General features: G+C 41.2%; 1 protein-coding gene across 1 annotated transcript; it reads right to left on the reverse strand.

Moving 5' to 3' along the window:
- Positions 1–7471: 7471 nt before the first annotated feature.
- LOC132828914 (leucine-rich repeat and immunoglobulin-like domain-containing nogo receptor-interacting protein 3) lies at positions 7472–9485 on the reverse strand. The gene has a single exon (XM_060846110.1). The coding sequence runs from the start codon at positions 9483–9485 to the stop codon at positions 7641–7643; it is 1845 nt and encodes a 614-aa protein (XP_060702093.1). The 3' UTR covers positions 7472–7640.
- Between the last annotated feature and the right edge of the window lie 7020 nt (positions 9486–16505).

Below are 16505 nucleotides of genomic sequence, written 5' to 3' on the forward strand. Positions count from 1 at the left end.
ACCAGACAATCAATTTAAATACAATGGCAATATAAAAGTAGGTCAGAGAACTAGGAACACTGTGATGAGTAACTCACCTTCTGTCTCTCCACTGTCAGTACACTATCTACAGGCAAAAGCCCCCAAGTGTGATGGGGTACTCTTCACCCCTCTGGGTAGTTGTATTCTAACAACATTCAAGTATCTCATTATCATCCAGGGCAAAGAGGCTGGCTCGATTTGCATCCAATTCAACATTCGTTTCCTTCAGCACCAAATCACAGCAGCAGCAGTGTGAAACATCTGAAGACACTGTGGTAACTCACCAAGGCTCCTTGCGACTTACAAACCTGTCACCTGTATTACCTGGAAGGATAAGAGCAACTCTGTATGGGAACAGTGCCAGCTTCAAGTTACATACCATCCTGACTTGGAATCATATCACTGGTTCCTCATTATTGCTAAGTCAGAATCCTGTAATTTCTTACAGTACTATCAGAGCCTGTACACCCCAAGGACTACAGCAGTTTCAGAAGATGGCTCGCCACCTTCTCCAGGGTATGTGGAAATGGCAATAAATGCAGGCCTGTTCAGTCAAATCCACGTCTGATAAACAACGCATAAAATAAACGTGCTATTCCAACAGCCTTAGTGAGTATTTATAGAATCATAGAATTCTTAAAGTGCAGAAGAGGGCAGCTGGCCCATCAAGTCTGCACTGATCCTCAGAAAAGCATCCCACCCAGATGCACCACCCCCACCCTCCACCCCATCCCTGTAACCCCATATACGGTTTTTACCATAGCTAACCTACCTAACCTGCATATCCCTTAATGCTCCAGGACAATGTTTTAGCATGGCTAATGCACCAACCTTGCTCATCTTTGGACTGTTGCAGGAAATAAAGGAAACTGGAGGAAACCTATGCAGACATGGGGTGAATGTGCAAACTCCACCCAAACAGAATCTCAAGGGTGGAATCGAATCCGGGCCCCTGGCACTGTGAGGCAGCAATGCTACAGGTAGTTCAACTTGTTGATTGTGCACACTACTGCAACTCTGATGCTGGAAAGTGATATGGTAGGTGGTGCAATTTTGTCACGGATGGTGTGGAATTTCAAGGGTTGTTGGAGTTGATAAATTTGGGAAGCAGAAGCCTTTCTTCAGCCAGGCAATGCTTTGTGCAGGTTTTTAAATTCATTCGTGGGATGTGGGCATCACTGGCTAGGCCAACATTTTTTGCTCATCCCTAATTGTCCAGGTGGCAGTGAAGAGTAAACTACATTGTTGTGGGTCTGCAGTCACATGCTGGCCAGACCAGGTAAGGGTGGCAGTTTGCTTCAAAAAAACCAGATGAGCTTTACCTGACAATCAACAATGGCTTCAAGGTTATCATCAGACTCTTATTTCCAAATTATTATTGAATTCAAATTCTGTCTGCTGTGGCAGGATTCAAACCAGGATCCCAAGAATATTACCTGAATCACTGAATTAATACTCTCATGATAATGCCACGAAGCCATCGCCTACCCATAAAAGTCAACACAAGACATGCACTCTCTGTTCTACCCAAAAGCCATGTCACCTTCTTGTAGAAGACCAAATGAAATCCAGGAGAATTTGGGGAGAAAAATAGAAACATTTTTCTCCAACATCTTCAGGCAATCAAAATTAGTTCAGAACACCATTTGTGTCCTAGTTAATGAGATAGTGGACTTACCAATTAAATAGTGATCTCCACCATAACTCAAAAGAAAAGGTCCAGCTGTCATTTATAGTTGTTTGGCATCTTGGGGTTTATGGACTAGCTTGCAGTCTCTTCAATATGCCCACTATTTATAAGGAAAGGAACCACCTTCTAATAGCCAACCTGTTCTGACCTGTTAAGTGTAGAGTCCTAAATCTTTGAAACTATTTTAACAAGGGATAGCTGTGTTAAGGGAGGATATTCCCAGAAATAGATCCAGGGAAGTGATTTGGGTGGAACTAAGAAATAAGAAAGGGCTGATCACCTTATTGGCATTGTATTATAGATCCCCCAATATTTAGAGGGAAATTGAGAAACAAACTTGTAAGGAGATCTCAGCTATCTGTAAGAATAATAGGGTAGTTACGGTAGGGGATTTTAACTTTCCAAACATCGACTGGGACTGCCATAGTGCTGAAGGTTTAGATGGAGAGGAATTTCTTAAGTGTGTACAAGACAATTTTCTGATTCAGTATGTGGATGTACCTACTAGAGAAGGTGCAAAACTTGACCTACTCTTGGGAAATAAGGCAGGGGAGGTGACTGAGGTGTCAGTGGGGGAGCACTTTGGGGCTAGCGACCATAATTCTATTCGTTTTAAAATAGTGATGGAAAAGGATAGACCAGATCTAAAAGTTGAAGTTCTAAATTGGAGAATTTTGACGATATTAGGCAAGAACTTTCAAAAGCTGATTAGAGACAAATGTTCACAGGTAAAGGGACGGCTAGAAAATGGGAAGCCTTCAGAAATGAGATAACAAGAATCCAGAGAAAGTATAATCCTGTCAGGATGAAAGGGAAGGCTGGTAGGTATAGGGAATGCTGGATGACTAAAGAAATTGTGGGTTTGGTTCAGAAAAGGAAGGAAGCATATGTCAGGTATAGACAGGATAGATCGAGTGAATCCTTAGAAGGGTATAAAGAAAGTAGGAGTATACTTATGAGGGAAATTAGGAGTTCAAAACGGGGACATGAGATAGCTTTGACAAATAGAATTAAGGAGAATCCAAAGAGGTTTTACAAATATATTAAGGACAAAAGGGTAACTAGGGAGAGAATAGGGCCTCTCAAAGATCAGCAAGGCGGCCTTTCTGTGGAGCCACAGAAAATAGGGGAGATACTAAATGAATATTTTGTATCAGTATTTACTGTGGAAAAGGATATGGAAGATATAGACTGTAGGGAAATAGATGGTGACATCTTGCAAAATCCCATATTACAGAGGAGGAAAGTGCAGAATGTCTTGAAATGGTTAAAGGTGGATAAATCCCAAGGACCTGATCAGGTGTACCTGAGAACTCTGTGGGAAGCTAGAGAACTGATTGCTGGGCCTCTTGCTAAGATATTTGTATCATCGATAGTCACAGGTGAGGTGCCGGAAGACTGGAGGTTGGCAAATATGGTCTCACTGTTTAAGAAGGGTGGTAAGGTCAAGCTAGAGAACTACAAACCAGTGAGCCTGACCTCGATGGTGGGCAAGTTGTTGGAGGGAATCCTGAGGGACAGGATGTACATGTATTTGGAAAGGCAAGGACTGATTCGGAATAGTCAACATGGCTTTGTGCGTGGGAAATTATGTCTCACAAACCTGACTGAGTCTTTTGAAGAAGTAACAAAGACGATTGATGAGGGCAGAGCAGTAGATGTGACCTATATGGACTTCAGTAAGGCTTCGACAAGGTTCCCCATGGGAGACTGATTAGCAAGGTTAGATCTCATGGAATACAGGGAGAACTAGCCATTTGGATACAGAACTGGCTCAAAGATAGAAGGCAGAGCATGGTGGTGGAGGGTTGTTTTTCAGACTGGAGGCCTGTGACCAGTGGAGTGCCACAAGGATCGGTGCTGGGCCCTCTACTTTTTGTCATTTACATAAATGATTTGGATGCGAGCATAAGAGCTACAGTTAGTAAGTTTGCAGATGACACCAAAATTGGAGGTGTAGTGGACAGCGAAGAGGGTTACCTCAGATTACAACAGGATCTGGACCAGATGGGCCAATGGGCTGAGAAGTAGCAGATGGAGTTTAATTCAGATAAATGCGAGGTGTTGCATTTTGGGAAAGCAAATCTTAGAAGGATTTATACACTTAATGGTAAGGACCCAGGGAGTGTTGCTGAACAAAGAGACCTTGGAGTGCAGATTCAGTTCTCCTTGAAAGTGGAGTCGCAGATAGATAGGATAGTGAAGAAGGCATTTGGTATGCTTTCCTTTATTGGTCAGAGTATTGAGTACAGGATTTGGGAGGTCATGTTGCGGCTGTACAGAACATTGGTTAGGCTACTGTTGGAATATTGCGTGCAATTCTGGTCTCCTTCCTATCGGAAAGATGTTGTGAAACTTGAAAGGGTTCAGAAAAGATTTACAAGGATGTTGCCAGGGTTGGAGGATCTGAGCTACAGGGAGAGGCTGAACAGGCTGGGGCGTTGGAGGCTGAGGGGTGACCTTATAGATGTTTACAAAATTATGAGGGGTATGGATAGGATAAATAGACAAAGTCTTTTCCCTGGGGTCGGGGAGTCCAGAACTAGAGGGCATAGGTTTAGGGTGAGAGGGGAAAGATATAAAAGAGCCCTAAGGGGCAACTTTTTCACGCAGAGGGTGGTACATGTATGGAATGAGCTGCCAGAGGATGTGGTGGAGGCTGGTATAACTGCAACATTTAAGAGGCATTTGGATGGGTATATGAATAGGAAGGGTTTGGAGGGATATGGGCCGGGCGCTGGCAGGTGGGACTAGATTGGGTTGGGATATCTGGTCAGCATGGACAGGTTGGACCGAAGGGTCTGTTTCCATGCTGTAATCTCTATGACTCTATAACTAAGTTGCATTAAACGGGTCATTAGTCTGTCTCTAATGCAATAAAGGATTATTAACCCAAACAGTACATGATGAAAACTCATTGTTTAGCAAAAAGTAATCATTTTGTGATAAATAGTTTATTTTATAAAATGCTTTCCTGTTACATTTTACACACATATATATATATTTGGACAACTTTTGAAATAAAACAAATTATTGCCATTCGAGTTGGAAGCACTATCAATTGTTGAGTAATGCTATTTGAGTGATGCTATCCTCTCATTGCTACAGCACTTATTCATACTACAAACAATTGGCAAAGCCACATAGATGTTGTATAAAACTAGTTCATTAATTTTGAATATTGTTGTAATTCATTTAGTTGGTATTCATAGTTTTCAACAGAATTGTGAAAAATTGCATTAATTGACTGCAGTTTTATTTTTCTCGAGTTCACTGGAAGTAACTGAAATTGATCAACCTGTTTTAAAAATGTACTATTTCACATATGTGCCAGCTCATCTTAACATTTCCATCTATTATGTTCATGGAAAAATATAATTGTTCTTCTGATTTTTTATTTTCAAATTTCACAGTTTTTTTTAAACAAAAAATATTCTGAACCCTTTTCTAATTGTCGTTATTCATCTTTGCCATCATGTGGCTACAGTGTACCATCACAATTGGCTGGTTTGCAGAGTTGATGAAGCATCATATGCATTGTAGATAGGTACTCAAAATCGCACATCTTTCAACATTTACACTTCTCTGAACTCAGCTTCATCAAAAGAGGTTTTCCAACTGTGAAAATGCTCCACTGTTTTCACACAGTAATGTTTATCTTAAATGAATTAGTATGTTTCAAATATCTCTGATTTCCTATAGTAAATTATAACAGTGCCAAAAGACAAGACTGTAGAGTTTTCAATTTATTTGCTAATTAAAGCATATCATACTGCCAGTGTAAGTTGCTTTTTAAGATTATTATAAAATGATGTAGAAGTACACATAATTAGTAATAGAGTTTTTTTTTGAAGAATTGGGACTTTTTTTAGCTTGACTGAAATAAATTGGAATGCTACGGGAACACTTAACAGGTCATTACCAATGGCACCATAATAACTTTGCAAAGACATCCTTTACAAAACACCACAAAAAACATTCAGCAAAACAAATTACAACAATTGCCACAGGCTTTCTTTTTTCATTTTTCTTGTAAGCAAAAATGTTTATGATGCAAAAGATAAAGTTCATAGAACATGTGTTTTTACATATACACTATATATAAAACAAAATGTTCATAAATCAGTTTATTTTTAAAGTAAAATACAAAGCTGTTTCAACAAACTTGTATAAATAAATAATTTACAGCCAACTCAATTTCTGATAACAGGAAAATAATACAGTATGGGCAAACCTGAGCAATTGTCCACTTGACTGACTAAGAGCTGCAAATTCAGATTTCACTCCAGGGCAGTATTTGATTATATACTACTGTACGTGGAATATAATTCCTAGAAATTTCTGAGATGTGTTTTGAGATAATGTTCTCCATAATAAAGAAAGAACAAAATATTCCACTTCTCACAGAAGACAAATAAGCTTTTCATTGTCACGTATAACCAATTGGCTGAGTTTAGTTATTACAAAGGTTAAATACTTGCTTGACACAACTTTGTTGGATTATTGTGTATTGGTAAATTGAACACTCAGCATACTAGAAGACCATGTTTAGCTGACTGCTGATGGGGTCGCAAGTGAATAAAGACATGGCTGGACAATTTTATGTTGTGGCATTAAAACAGTTCTTCTAATTTGTCAATGCTAACGATGAACCACCTGAGTGGAATGTAAAATGAAAAACAGGGTTTTACTGTGCCTGTTCTATGAGCTTGAAACAGATCCAGAACCTTCCCAATTTATTGTCAGTCACAGGGTGTTGGTGACATTTGATGCCTTGGCTAGGGGCCTCTTCATTGTTTAAGGGTATCTGCCAAGAATAGATGCCAGCTTTTCTGCTCATTCAACACAAGTTTTAAATCCCTTTGTTAAATCAGAGCTGGCTGGACTGCAACAGATGTGCTGTAGTTAGTTGTTAGGTGCATTGAAGCAGCCAAGCCAGTGGTCAAATGGTCTGTTGGAGACAGCTTCCAGAAAGGGAAGCATTTAAAAGTAAAGCACTGCAGACACTGGAGATCCAAAATCAAAACAAAAGATGCTGCAGAAACTCAGCAGATCCAGCAGCATCTGGAGATAGAGAAAAACAGTCAACGTTTTGAGTCCAAGATGGACTTGAAATTTCTTTGGAATTGAAATGGGCGGGAATAGCGGTAGGTTTTATATGGCCAACAAAGGTCGAAAGAGCAAATAGAAAAAATGACAAATGTGTCCCCAAAAAGAAGGTAAAAGGAATGCTAATGGATGTAGGGAAAAGAATTCTATGCATGGTGTTGTTAATAGCAGAAAATAGGGGTCAGCTGTACTCAAAGTACCCATTAACAATTCTATTCATGTCCGCTATACATCAATTGCTCTTCTGTTATGCCACTAAAACTCCCTTAGTATCTTACATGAGAGTACAAGTACCATCTATTCTATTTGCTTCTCTCCTTTTTGTTTTACCAATGTTAAACCCACTGCCTATCCAGCCCTTTTTACTTCTGAACAAGCCATTCTGGACCTTTTTTTCATGTAGACTAATTGTTTTCTCTATGCTGCTAGCCCTGTCTGTCTTTTACTAAGGCCAGAGGATCAGAAGGAGATACTTCTGTTGCTGTTTTGCATCTGTCTCAGTATGATGGTCCCCACCGCCGCTGCGTTCACACCTGAACCAATTTCTATCCTGAAAGAAACGTTTTAGCGAGTTAAGTAGGTAATGATGCATTACAATGAGCCATGCCAGTCAAAGGACTGGGGGAACGATCTACAGCATGCAACTCTCAGCTCTCATTTGAGCCATCAATGAAGATTAATTCACACCGTATCAGTTATGCTTATTATTATAACATGATAAGCAGGTTTATATGAGTTAAACAATCTCTCTGTTGACCATGAAAAAAACTGTCACCCCTAGTTTACACACGGGCTCCGTTTCATGTTGAATTAAGGTGATTTAAATCATCTTCATGTTGAATTTCCTGGCTCCTCCTTGTCCGCCACTGACTGTGGGGCCATCGACCTTGCGGAAGGAGTACTCAACGGAGAAATTGTTTTTGTGGTGGCCCCTTCCTCGGCTCCACACAAACAGGAGCAGGAAACAGAACAGCACCACCCCTAAGAAGGTGATGCACCCCATGGCTGTGGAGACCAGGATGGTTTTCACGTCAAGTGTGAACTTCAGGAACACCTGTGTGTCATTGAACGCAGTCTCGTTGAACTCTGTGAGGTATGCTGTCCTGTTAGCATACAGGGCACCGTCTGCTGGCCGTCCCTTCACAGTCAGCACAGCGAATGAGGTATCGTTGCCTCCGGCGTTACTCGCGATGCAGATGTGAGTGCCACTGTCATGGACTTGGACAAAGCGGATCTCCAGGGTACCACCGGGCAGGATGGTTATTCTGCCGTTACTTTTACTGGTGATCATCCTCCTCTGGGGAGAGACCCACATGATAACAGGAGCTGGTTCCCCATCAGCCCTACAAGTGAAATAGACTGTCTGCCCTTCCCCGGCGGTGACTCGCTGAGGTTTCCTGTCCCGGATTTTGGGCTTTTGGCAGGTGAAATAGCTGTGGACGGCGGAGTCCTCGAAGTCTTTCAACTCGCTGCCCTGGATATCTGCTGGGGAGGCACAGACCGGCTGGCTGCCCTCGAAACTCAGCGTCTTCCTCCTGTGCAGGAGCCACAGGAGGCGGCAGTCACAGGACAGTGGGTTGCTATCCAAACGCAGCACCGCCAGGGTGGCCACCGACTGGAAAGCGCTTTCTTCCAGGGTCACCAAGAAGTTGTTGGAGATGTTCAGCACTTTTAGTTGCCTTAGGCCGAGGAAAGCATGCGGCTCGATGGTGGCGAGCATAGTGCTGACCATGTACAAGTGCTGGAGGCGGATTAAATCACGGAAAGAGCCCGATTCAATGCTGCTGATAGGATTGTAGGACAGGTTCAGCAATTGGAGATAGATCAGATTCCTGAAGGCCCCAGAGGGGACACTGGAAAGGTTAGTGCTAGTGATGGAGAGAAACGTGAGGTTCAGGCCGTACAGGGTTGTGGGAGTCATGGTGTCAAGAAGTGGCCAGTAGTCAATCTCCAGCTCCTTCAAGTTGTACAGTTTCCGAAAGTTCTGCTCTTCCAGAAAGCTGATGCTGAGGTGGCGCAGCCTGAGTGTGATCAGGCTCTGCAGGTAGGACAAAGATTCGGCAGAAATCGAGGTCAGGTTGCATTTCTCGATGGTGAGCTGCTCCAGACTCACCAAGCCACTGAAGGCCCGCTGGGAAATGTAGACAAGATCATTGTCCCCAACTTCCAGGTGTTTCAAATTCCTCAAATCCTGGAACATGTAATCCAGGAGAATCACCAGCTTGTTCTCACTGAGATCCAGGCGGGTTAAGTTGCTCAGTCTGCTGAACACCCCGGTTGGGATCAGTTTCAGCTGGTTGCTACGAAGCTGCAGGGACCTCAGGTTGAACAAGTTGCTGAAAGCTCCGGGTTCGACGTTTGTGATGATATTCTCACTCAGGTCAATCTCTTCCAAGAGAGGAAATGCTGCCAAGTCCCCTGAGTTGATGCACCTCAGTCTATTTTTGCTCAGGTCAAGTATTTTCGTTTCTGTGGGAATGCCGTCTGGAATAGCTGTCAGTCGCTTTCTGTGGCACACCACTGATCTAATTTGAGCTGCACATTCACATCGAGCTGGGCAGCTCACTGTTGATCGTGTAATTAAAACCATCAGGGTCAGACCCAGAAACTGTTGGCAGCATGATGACATTGTGTAAAACATGATGTTACTGATGCAGTCTATCATTCTCCCACGCACCTGCAATAGAAAACAAACAAACATAGTCAGCAAGATTCATTCTGCATCTTGCATTCAACCAGGTGAATCTGTTAGTTTTTTAAAAAATCATACTGTCACATTTCTATTGCAGATATATTGCTCTTCTCCTTTAAACAAAGCTCTGTTTTATATTTGTCTGTTGCATAACAGCTGGATTCTACCAGCACTCAGTCTGGCCCACCCTTTCCTGCAATCCTCAAACTGATTCCAGAGTCAGGATGACAGGATAGTCTGGTTATGAAATTCCAGCAGCACCATTAAAATCTTACTGAATGGCTAAAAACAGAACAGGATCCTGAAAATACAACAGTCAGCATCCCAGCAAGTTTAAGACCACTGAAGAAATAAACACACACTGGGATAAATCCTGAAGGTAGCTTTGAGTTGGAGGTCTAATATTATAAGGGATAATGTTTCTGCCTCTGAACTTGAAAACCTGGGCTCAAGGCTCACTCTAGGACTTGATGGCGATGGAAAATGCATTTGATATTGAGCCAAACATGATGAGTATTGACTTGGACATCTTCCCCTTGTACCCCAAATGCAGGAGGATTTCTACTCAGCCATGTGATAGAAGTGAAGGGGAGTTCACCCCCAAACACAGTGGAAAAACAGTAACATATCCCCTTCTCTGAATTATACCTTAAACACAATAGGATATTTTCTGTGTATTCCTGTAACACAACATATATGGCATTTTCTAACAAGAATGATGGCACAGCAAAAACTGTCCAATAAATAAATCATAAGTACACAAATATGTAAAGTTACTCCAGTCACTCCTGTGCCCAGAGAGAGCTACAGTTCAATGGGATTAACCTTGACTTATGTGCTGGTATAAAACAGGTGAGATTGAGTTATCAATTTGTTTGCTTTTGCATCACTTTGAATGGATTTCAGTGAAGTTATAAAACAGGCTGACTCTATCTTTTTTCAAAAACTTACATTATAAGATTTTTTTATAGATATGAATGTCGGAAAATAGCTAGTTGACTTTTATTAGAAAACTTCCTCTCACTACTTTCTGTTAGTGTCATGACTACAGATCAAACCCTGGTTCACCTATGGAGATGTTAAACCTTTAATTGCAACATTTAAAATAGGGGAAATACAGTCACAAATGAAATGCACATGTAATTTATGTGGCTATTCATGGAGGAGCCCTGGAATGCTACATGAAGGTGTCAATGAAGCTTTAAGAAGAGAAATACACTACAAATTGAACAGTAATTTTCTATGAGTATCTCAGACTGTGATATGATGAAAGACAGCCATCTGGGTGAGAGATATGTTTGTGTTTTCCCTTTTCAAGAATACACAGGGACTTGGGTTAAAAACAACCTCCAACGCTGGCAGGTGTGTCCTGGTGAGCTGAGGTGTGTGTACAAGTATGAGTTTAAGTGTTAATGTGCTGTGAAAGTAATAGTTGGAGGACTATCCAGTAGTTTGTCCTGTATTCATAGGAAAGGACTCTCTCATTCTGCATCCTGGAAATTAGTCAGCAGGTAAGACTCTCTCACTCTCAGTGCGGGAAGCCAATCAGCAAGCTAGTTCAAAGGAAACATGGCAAAATAATTTCACACAATCTGCAAATCCTGGAATCAACTGCTCAATTCTCAGGATTCCATTATTTTCACACATGATCCGTTTTCCCTGGAGTGTCGGCGGCTGAGGGGTGACCTTATAGAGGTTTACAAAATTATGAGGGGCATGGATAGGTTAAATAGACAAAGTCTTTTCCCTGGGGTCGAGGAATCCAGAACTAGAGGGCATAGGTTTAGGGTGAGAGGGGAAAGATATAAAAGAGACTTAAGGGGGCAACTTTTTCACACAGAGGATGGCACGTGTATGGAATGAGCTGCCGGAGGAAGTGGTGGAGGCTGGTACATTTGCAACATTTAACAGGCATTTGGATGGGTATATAAAAAGGAAGGGTTTGGAAGGATTTGGACCAGGTGCTGGCAGGTGGGACAAGATTGGGTTGGGATAACCGGTCAACATGGACGGGATGGACCGAAGGGTCTGTTTCCATGCTGTACATCTCTATGGCTAGGACTCTATGACCCATAGGCTGATTTGTGTATCTTTTAACTTTATATTTTATTTTTGTACTTCCTTCTCATTTCTGATATATGTGCATTGCATTATTATTTCTTCTTGTGGTTAGTAAAGAAGAATCCTCATTCATTAACTCTAGAAAGCCTGGTTAAATTGACACATTTTCACATGGAAATTCATTTGTTCTGGGAGAAAGGTATCGACGAGGGAGGGGATTTTACCAAAATGACTTTGTTGCAGTGGAGACAGGTGAATAAAGAAGAGGGTCACTTCATTGCCCCTCACTCAGGAACTTGACAATTGGGTGTATCCTATTTGGAATAATAAAATGGCAACATAACTTGGGAACTGGTTGCAACATTAAACGTTGTTACATCAATCACACTGAGATAAATATTCCTATATTTGCTACATCTAGTAAAATTGTCAGAGCTCTCTCTGGGAAATAGGACATAAAGTTTTTGTTTTGTCCTATACTCTGAAATCTGTGGATTATTGAAAAGATCAGTCCGTCTGTTACAATAATGACTATTACTTAATTGGATATCAGTGCAGTTGGGGGTGAATGTTACCAGACTCCTGTCACTAATTCTGCAATGGTCATATTCCTTTCTGTGGTGTTTCACTGTAGAAGGTTATCAAATATTTTTTGAGTAACCACAGTAGTTTCATTTTACACAACGTAAAAACAGAAGTTGCTGGAAAAGCCCAGCAGGTCTGGCAGTACCTGTGAAGAGAAATCAGAATTAACATTTTGGGTCTGCTGACCCTTCCTCATTTTATCTGGTTTCTGAAGAAGTCATAACAAACTTGAAACATTAACTCTGTTTATCTCTCCCAGGTGTTGCTGGATCCATTGTGTTTCTGCAACATTTTCTGACGTTGTTTCCATTTTATTTGTGATACAATGGATGGTGTGGTTTGAAAAATGAAGGGTTTAGTGTGAAAGGGGTCAGGTGCAATTCCTGGTCCGTAGAACCATACAAAATCATACAATCCTGACAGTGTGGAAACATGCCATTTGGCCCAACAAGTCCACACCGACCCTCCAAGAAACATCCCACCCAGACCCATTCCCATACCACTCTACATTTACCCCTAACTGATGTACCCAACCTATACATCCCTGAACACTATGGGCAATTTAGCATGGCCAATTCACCTGACCTGCACATCTTTGGATTGTGGGAGCAAACCGGAGCACCAAGAGGAAACCCATGAAGGTACAGGGAAAATGTGCAAACTTCACACCGCCCGATGCTGGAATCGAACACTGGTCCCTGGTGCTGTGAGACAGCAGTGCTAACCACTGAGCCTCCATGGTCCAAGGTGGCAAAAATAGCCAGGGCAAACTTTCAGCTTTTGACACACTCATTTAGGCCAGGAACTGAAAAATACTATCATGGGATTTCTCTTCTTGTTGCTACCTCTGCGGAAGCTGATGTCAAAATGATTAGTGACAGCAGTAGGACATTCTATGGTATTGTATACGTTCTTACATTTTGCACTGAAATTTTGCATTATATAGAATTTGCAATGTTCTACAAAATCAGGAACATTGTGTAAAATTTTCTGCTCACTTTTAGAAAATAAAATCATTTTTGAATTTCCTCAGCTGTACGCATTGGAATTTTCTCTCTGTCAAGGTTCAGAGCTGAAGAATAACCGTTAAAGAACCATCAGTGGGCTTCAAGCAGAAATAAAGCTACACGTCTGTATAAATTCCTCAAGTGAGATAGAGCCGTGGTATAAAATTGAAAGATTTAAGGGAAATAACTACCAAAATATTATAATTATGGAGTTATTCAAGGAGTCATGGTGTATTCATTTGAAAGAATAGATTGCACCTGAGCTTTGTCAAAATGTTAAAATTTTGCGTGCCACATGTTTAGCATCAGTGTTTACAAAAAAAATGCCAGCCAGTCAGATAAATACAACTTTTCCTTTTAAAAAAATCCATGCCGACTCTTCCAAATCAATCCACCAAACCCAGACACTGGCTGCTGTAAAATGGAGTGTGGTTTGAGTCCCACCCCGCCCCCGCCAACTATACTGCCCTCCAGGGAAATACTGCACTACACAGAAATATAGATTAGATTACTTAGTGTGGAAACAGGCCCTTCGGCCCAACAAGTCCACACCGACCCGCCGAAGCGCAACCCACCCATACCGCTACATTTACCCCTTACCTAACACTACGGGCAATTTAGCATGGCCAATTCACCTGACCCGCACATCTTTGGACTGTGGGAGGAAACCGGAGCACTCAGAGGAAACCCACGCAGACACAGGGAGAACGTGCAAACTCCACACAGTCAGTCGCCTGAGGCAGGAATTGAACCCGGATCTCTGGCGCAGTGAGGCAGCAGTGCTAACCACTGTGCCACCGTGCCGCCCACTTAGGAGCTGGGGTCGGAACTCCTGGCTAGAAATGCAGATCTCAGCATTAACCTAAGAAAGACGAATGAAGTTGCAATTTGATTGTGATTGCCACTTCTCAGAATAGCTGATTCAATGCATTCTCACAAAATCATTAAATGTGATTACTGTGCTGGCAAACAATGCTTACTTTAAATTTAACAATACCTCTACTAAAGTAACAAGTTGATCTCTGGTTCGAAATAGTGGAAAGATTGGTTTGAATATTAGTTTGTTAGTACTTTTGTATCTCTGTAAGCATCAAGAGATTTGGCCAAGAGACCAAGCACTTGATTAATAATTTTTAAAATTCATTCATATGAATGTGGATGTAGCTGGTGAGGCCTGCATTTATTGCCCACCCCTAATTATACTGGAGAAGGTGGTGGCATTCTTAAATTGCTGCAGCATATATGGTGCAGGGAAACCCACAGTATTGTTAGGAAGAGAGTTCTAGGATTTTAACCCTGTGACAATGAGGGAACAGCATTACAGTTCCAAATCAGAATGATATTTTTCAGGTGTGGTGTTCCCATGTATCTGTCGTCTTTATCATTCAAGTTTGCAGATTTGGAATATGATGTCAGAGGAACCTTGGCAAGTTGCTACCCTGCACCTTGTAGATGGTCCACATTGCTTCTGTGATGCATCAGTGCTGAAATGAGTGAATGTTTAAGGTGGTGGATTGGTTGCTTTGTTCTGGATGCTGTCAAGCCACTTTAGTGGAGATACATCCATCATGGCAAATGAGCAGAATTCCATATACTCCTCACTTGTGCCTTGTTGGTGATGCACAGGCTTTGGGGAGTCAGGACGTTACTTGCTACAGATTCCTATCTATGGTTAAAAATCTAAATAAAATAATTTTATTGTGATTCTGAATCATTTTAAAATACAGTAAATTTGGTGGTACAAACCTTTAGAAAATTGCACTTTGACATTGTTAACTAGAATTGTGAAGTCTCATTACTGAGGTAAAACACAGCAAAACATTGAAATATTTGATTATTTAACAGCATAAACATTGGCATTAAAAATTTTAAGGAACTTATGGTTATAATTCTTAAAAAGCAATTAAATGTACTCTTACATTTGCAATCAATGCAAAATTGGTGACACAAATATCACAGAATTGTGGAATTTTACGCAACTGAATGAGGCACATTTGGAACATCATGCTTTTGAGAGTTATCCACAAAAATTCTCCTTCAGTTTCCTTCCCGCATAACCTTCTAAATTTGTTACAGATATTTTTTAATCAACTTGTTCAGATGTGTCCTGAACATTTCTGGGACAGATGGGATTTGAACCCAGGCCTCCTGGTCAGAGATGGGGACACTACAACTGCACTACAACAGCCATGCAACATTCCCACTTGAAACAGCCATATTTTCTTATGACCTGTTAGGACTCCTAACTTCTTTTGCTTAAGGTATGTTTGAAATCCCAGAAATTTAGAATGTTAAAAAAAGTCACAAGATTCCACAGCTTAGCACACATAAAAAAAAACTTTACAAGATGACAAAAGTAAAATAATCCACTCCAAGTACAACTTGTACTCCAACATCCAGAAGGAACATAAAATAAACATGGATGAACAGACAAATTGTGATTGGTTCTGTGGGGGTATTCAATCAAATGGCAAGTGAAATCCAGAGAGAAACCACAGATTTTTCATTAATCTACCCTGACATTCTCAGTCTTTTTTTGAGTCTGAGTTGATTGATCTCTGAGACTGCATTTCACTGTTTTGACCATGCTATATCTCAGTGTCCAAACACAGGCGCAGTCACAGTTCCTCAGCCAACAGTACTCACCTGCCAGTTACTTGATCTCTTGTCCTGAGACTACATTTCAGTGAACTTCACAAGACTATATTCCATTGTCTGCCAGCAGATTCTCCAGGGCATTGGCTATCCTTTGCCCCAGCTACATGGAGTCAGCTAACTGGACCCTTCAGCAAAATGGACTTACGTCTCTGACCACTTGTCTCTTACTGACTAAAACAAACCCTGAGTTATTGTTCACTGGCACTTGAACTGTTTTGAATGATGTGCTAAAAACCTTGCAAAAATATCCCAACTTGTTCCCTGAAATAATGAAGCATTTCTAACAATCTGCCCCATATTGTAATTTTCAGCTAACTAACTCTCCACATCTACCAGATTCAATACACAGAATAAAACTGGTTTTATCGCAGTTTAAATTCAAGTAGAATACTTTAGAAAATATTTGAGCACCTTGGAGAGGGTGCAGAGGAAATGTTCTTTTTAAAAAACCTTTTCACAGGACGTAACTATTTCTAGCAAGCTTGCTGTCCTTTTATAATTGCTTCTTGTCCAATTCTTCCACAAATCTTGTTATTGCCTATATCACTCAGACTGCTATAAGTTTCTACCTGTGCTTTCTTACAACAGTATATCAGTAATGGTAACTCCTGATCCTTCTCATCAATGACATTAGCACGGTATATCATGCTCAGCCACAGTGTACTATGCAAGGAGGCCAATG

This window comes from Hemiscyllium ocellatum, chromosome 28 (assembly GCF_020745735.1).
Source record: "Hemiscyllium ocellatum isolate sHemOce1 chromosome 28, sHemOce1.pat.X.cur, whole genome shotgun sequence".
In the NCBI taxonomy this organism is placed as follows: domain Eukaryota; kingdom Metazoa; phylum Chordata; class Chondrichthyes; order Orectolobiformes; family Hemiscylliidae; genus Hemiscyllium; species Hemiscyllium ocellatum.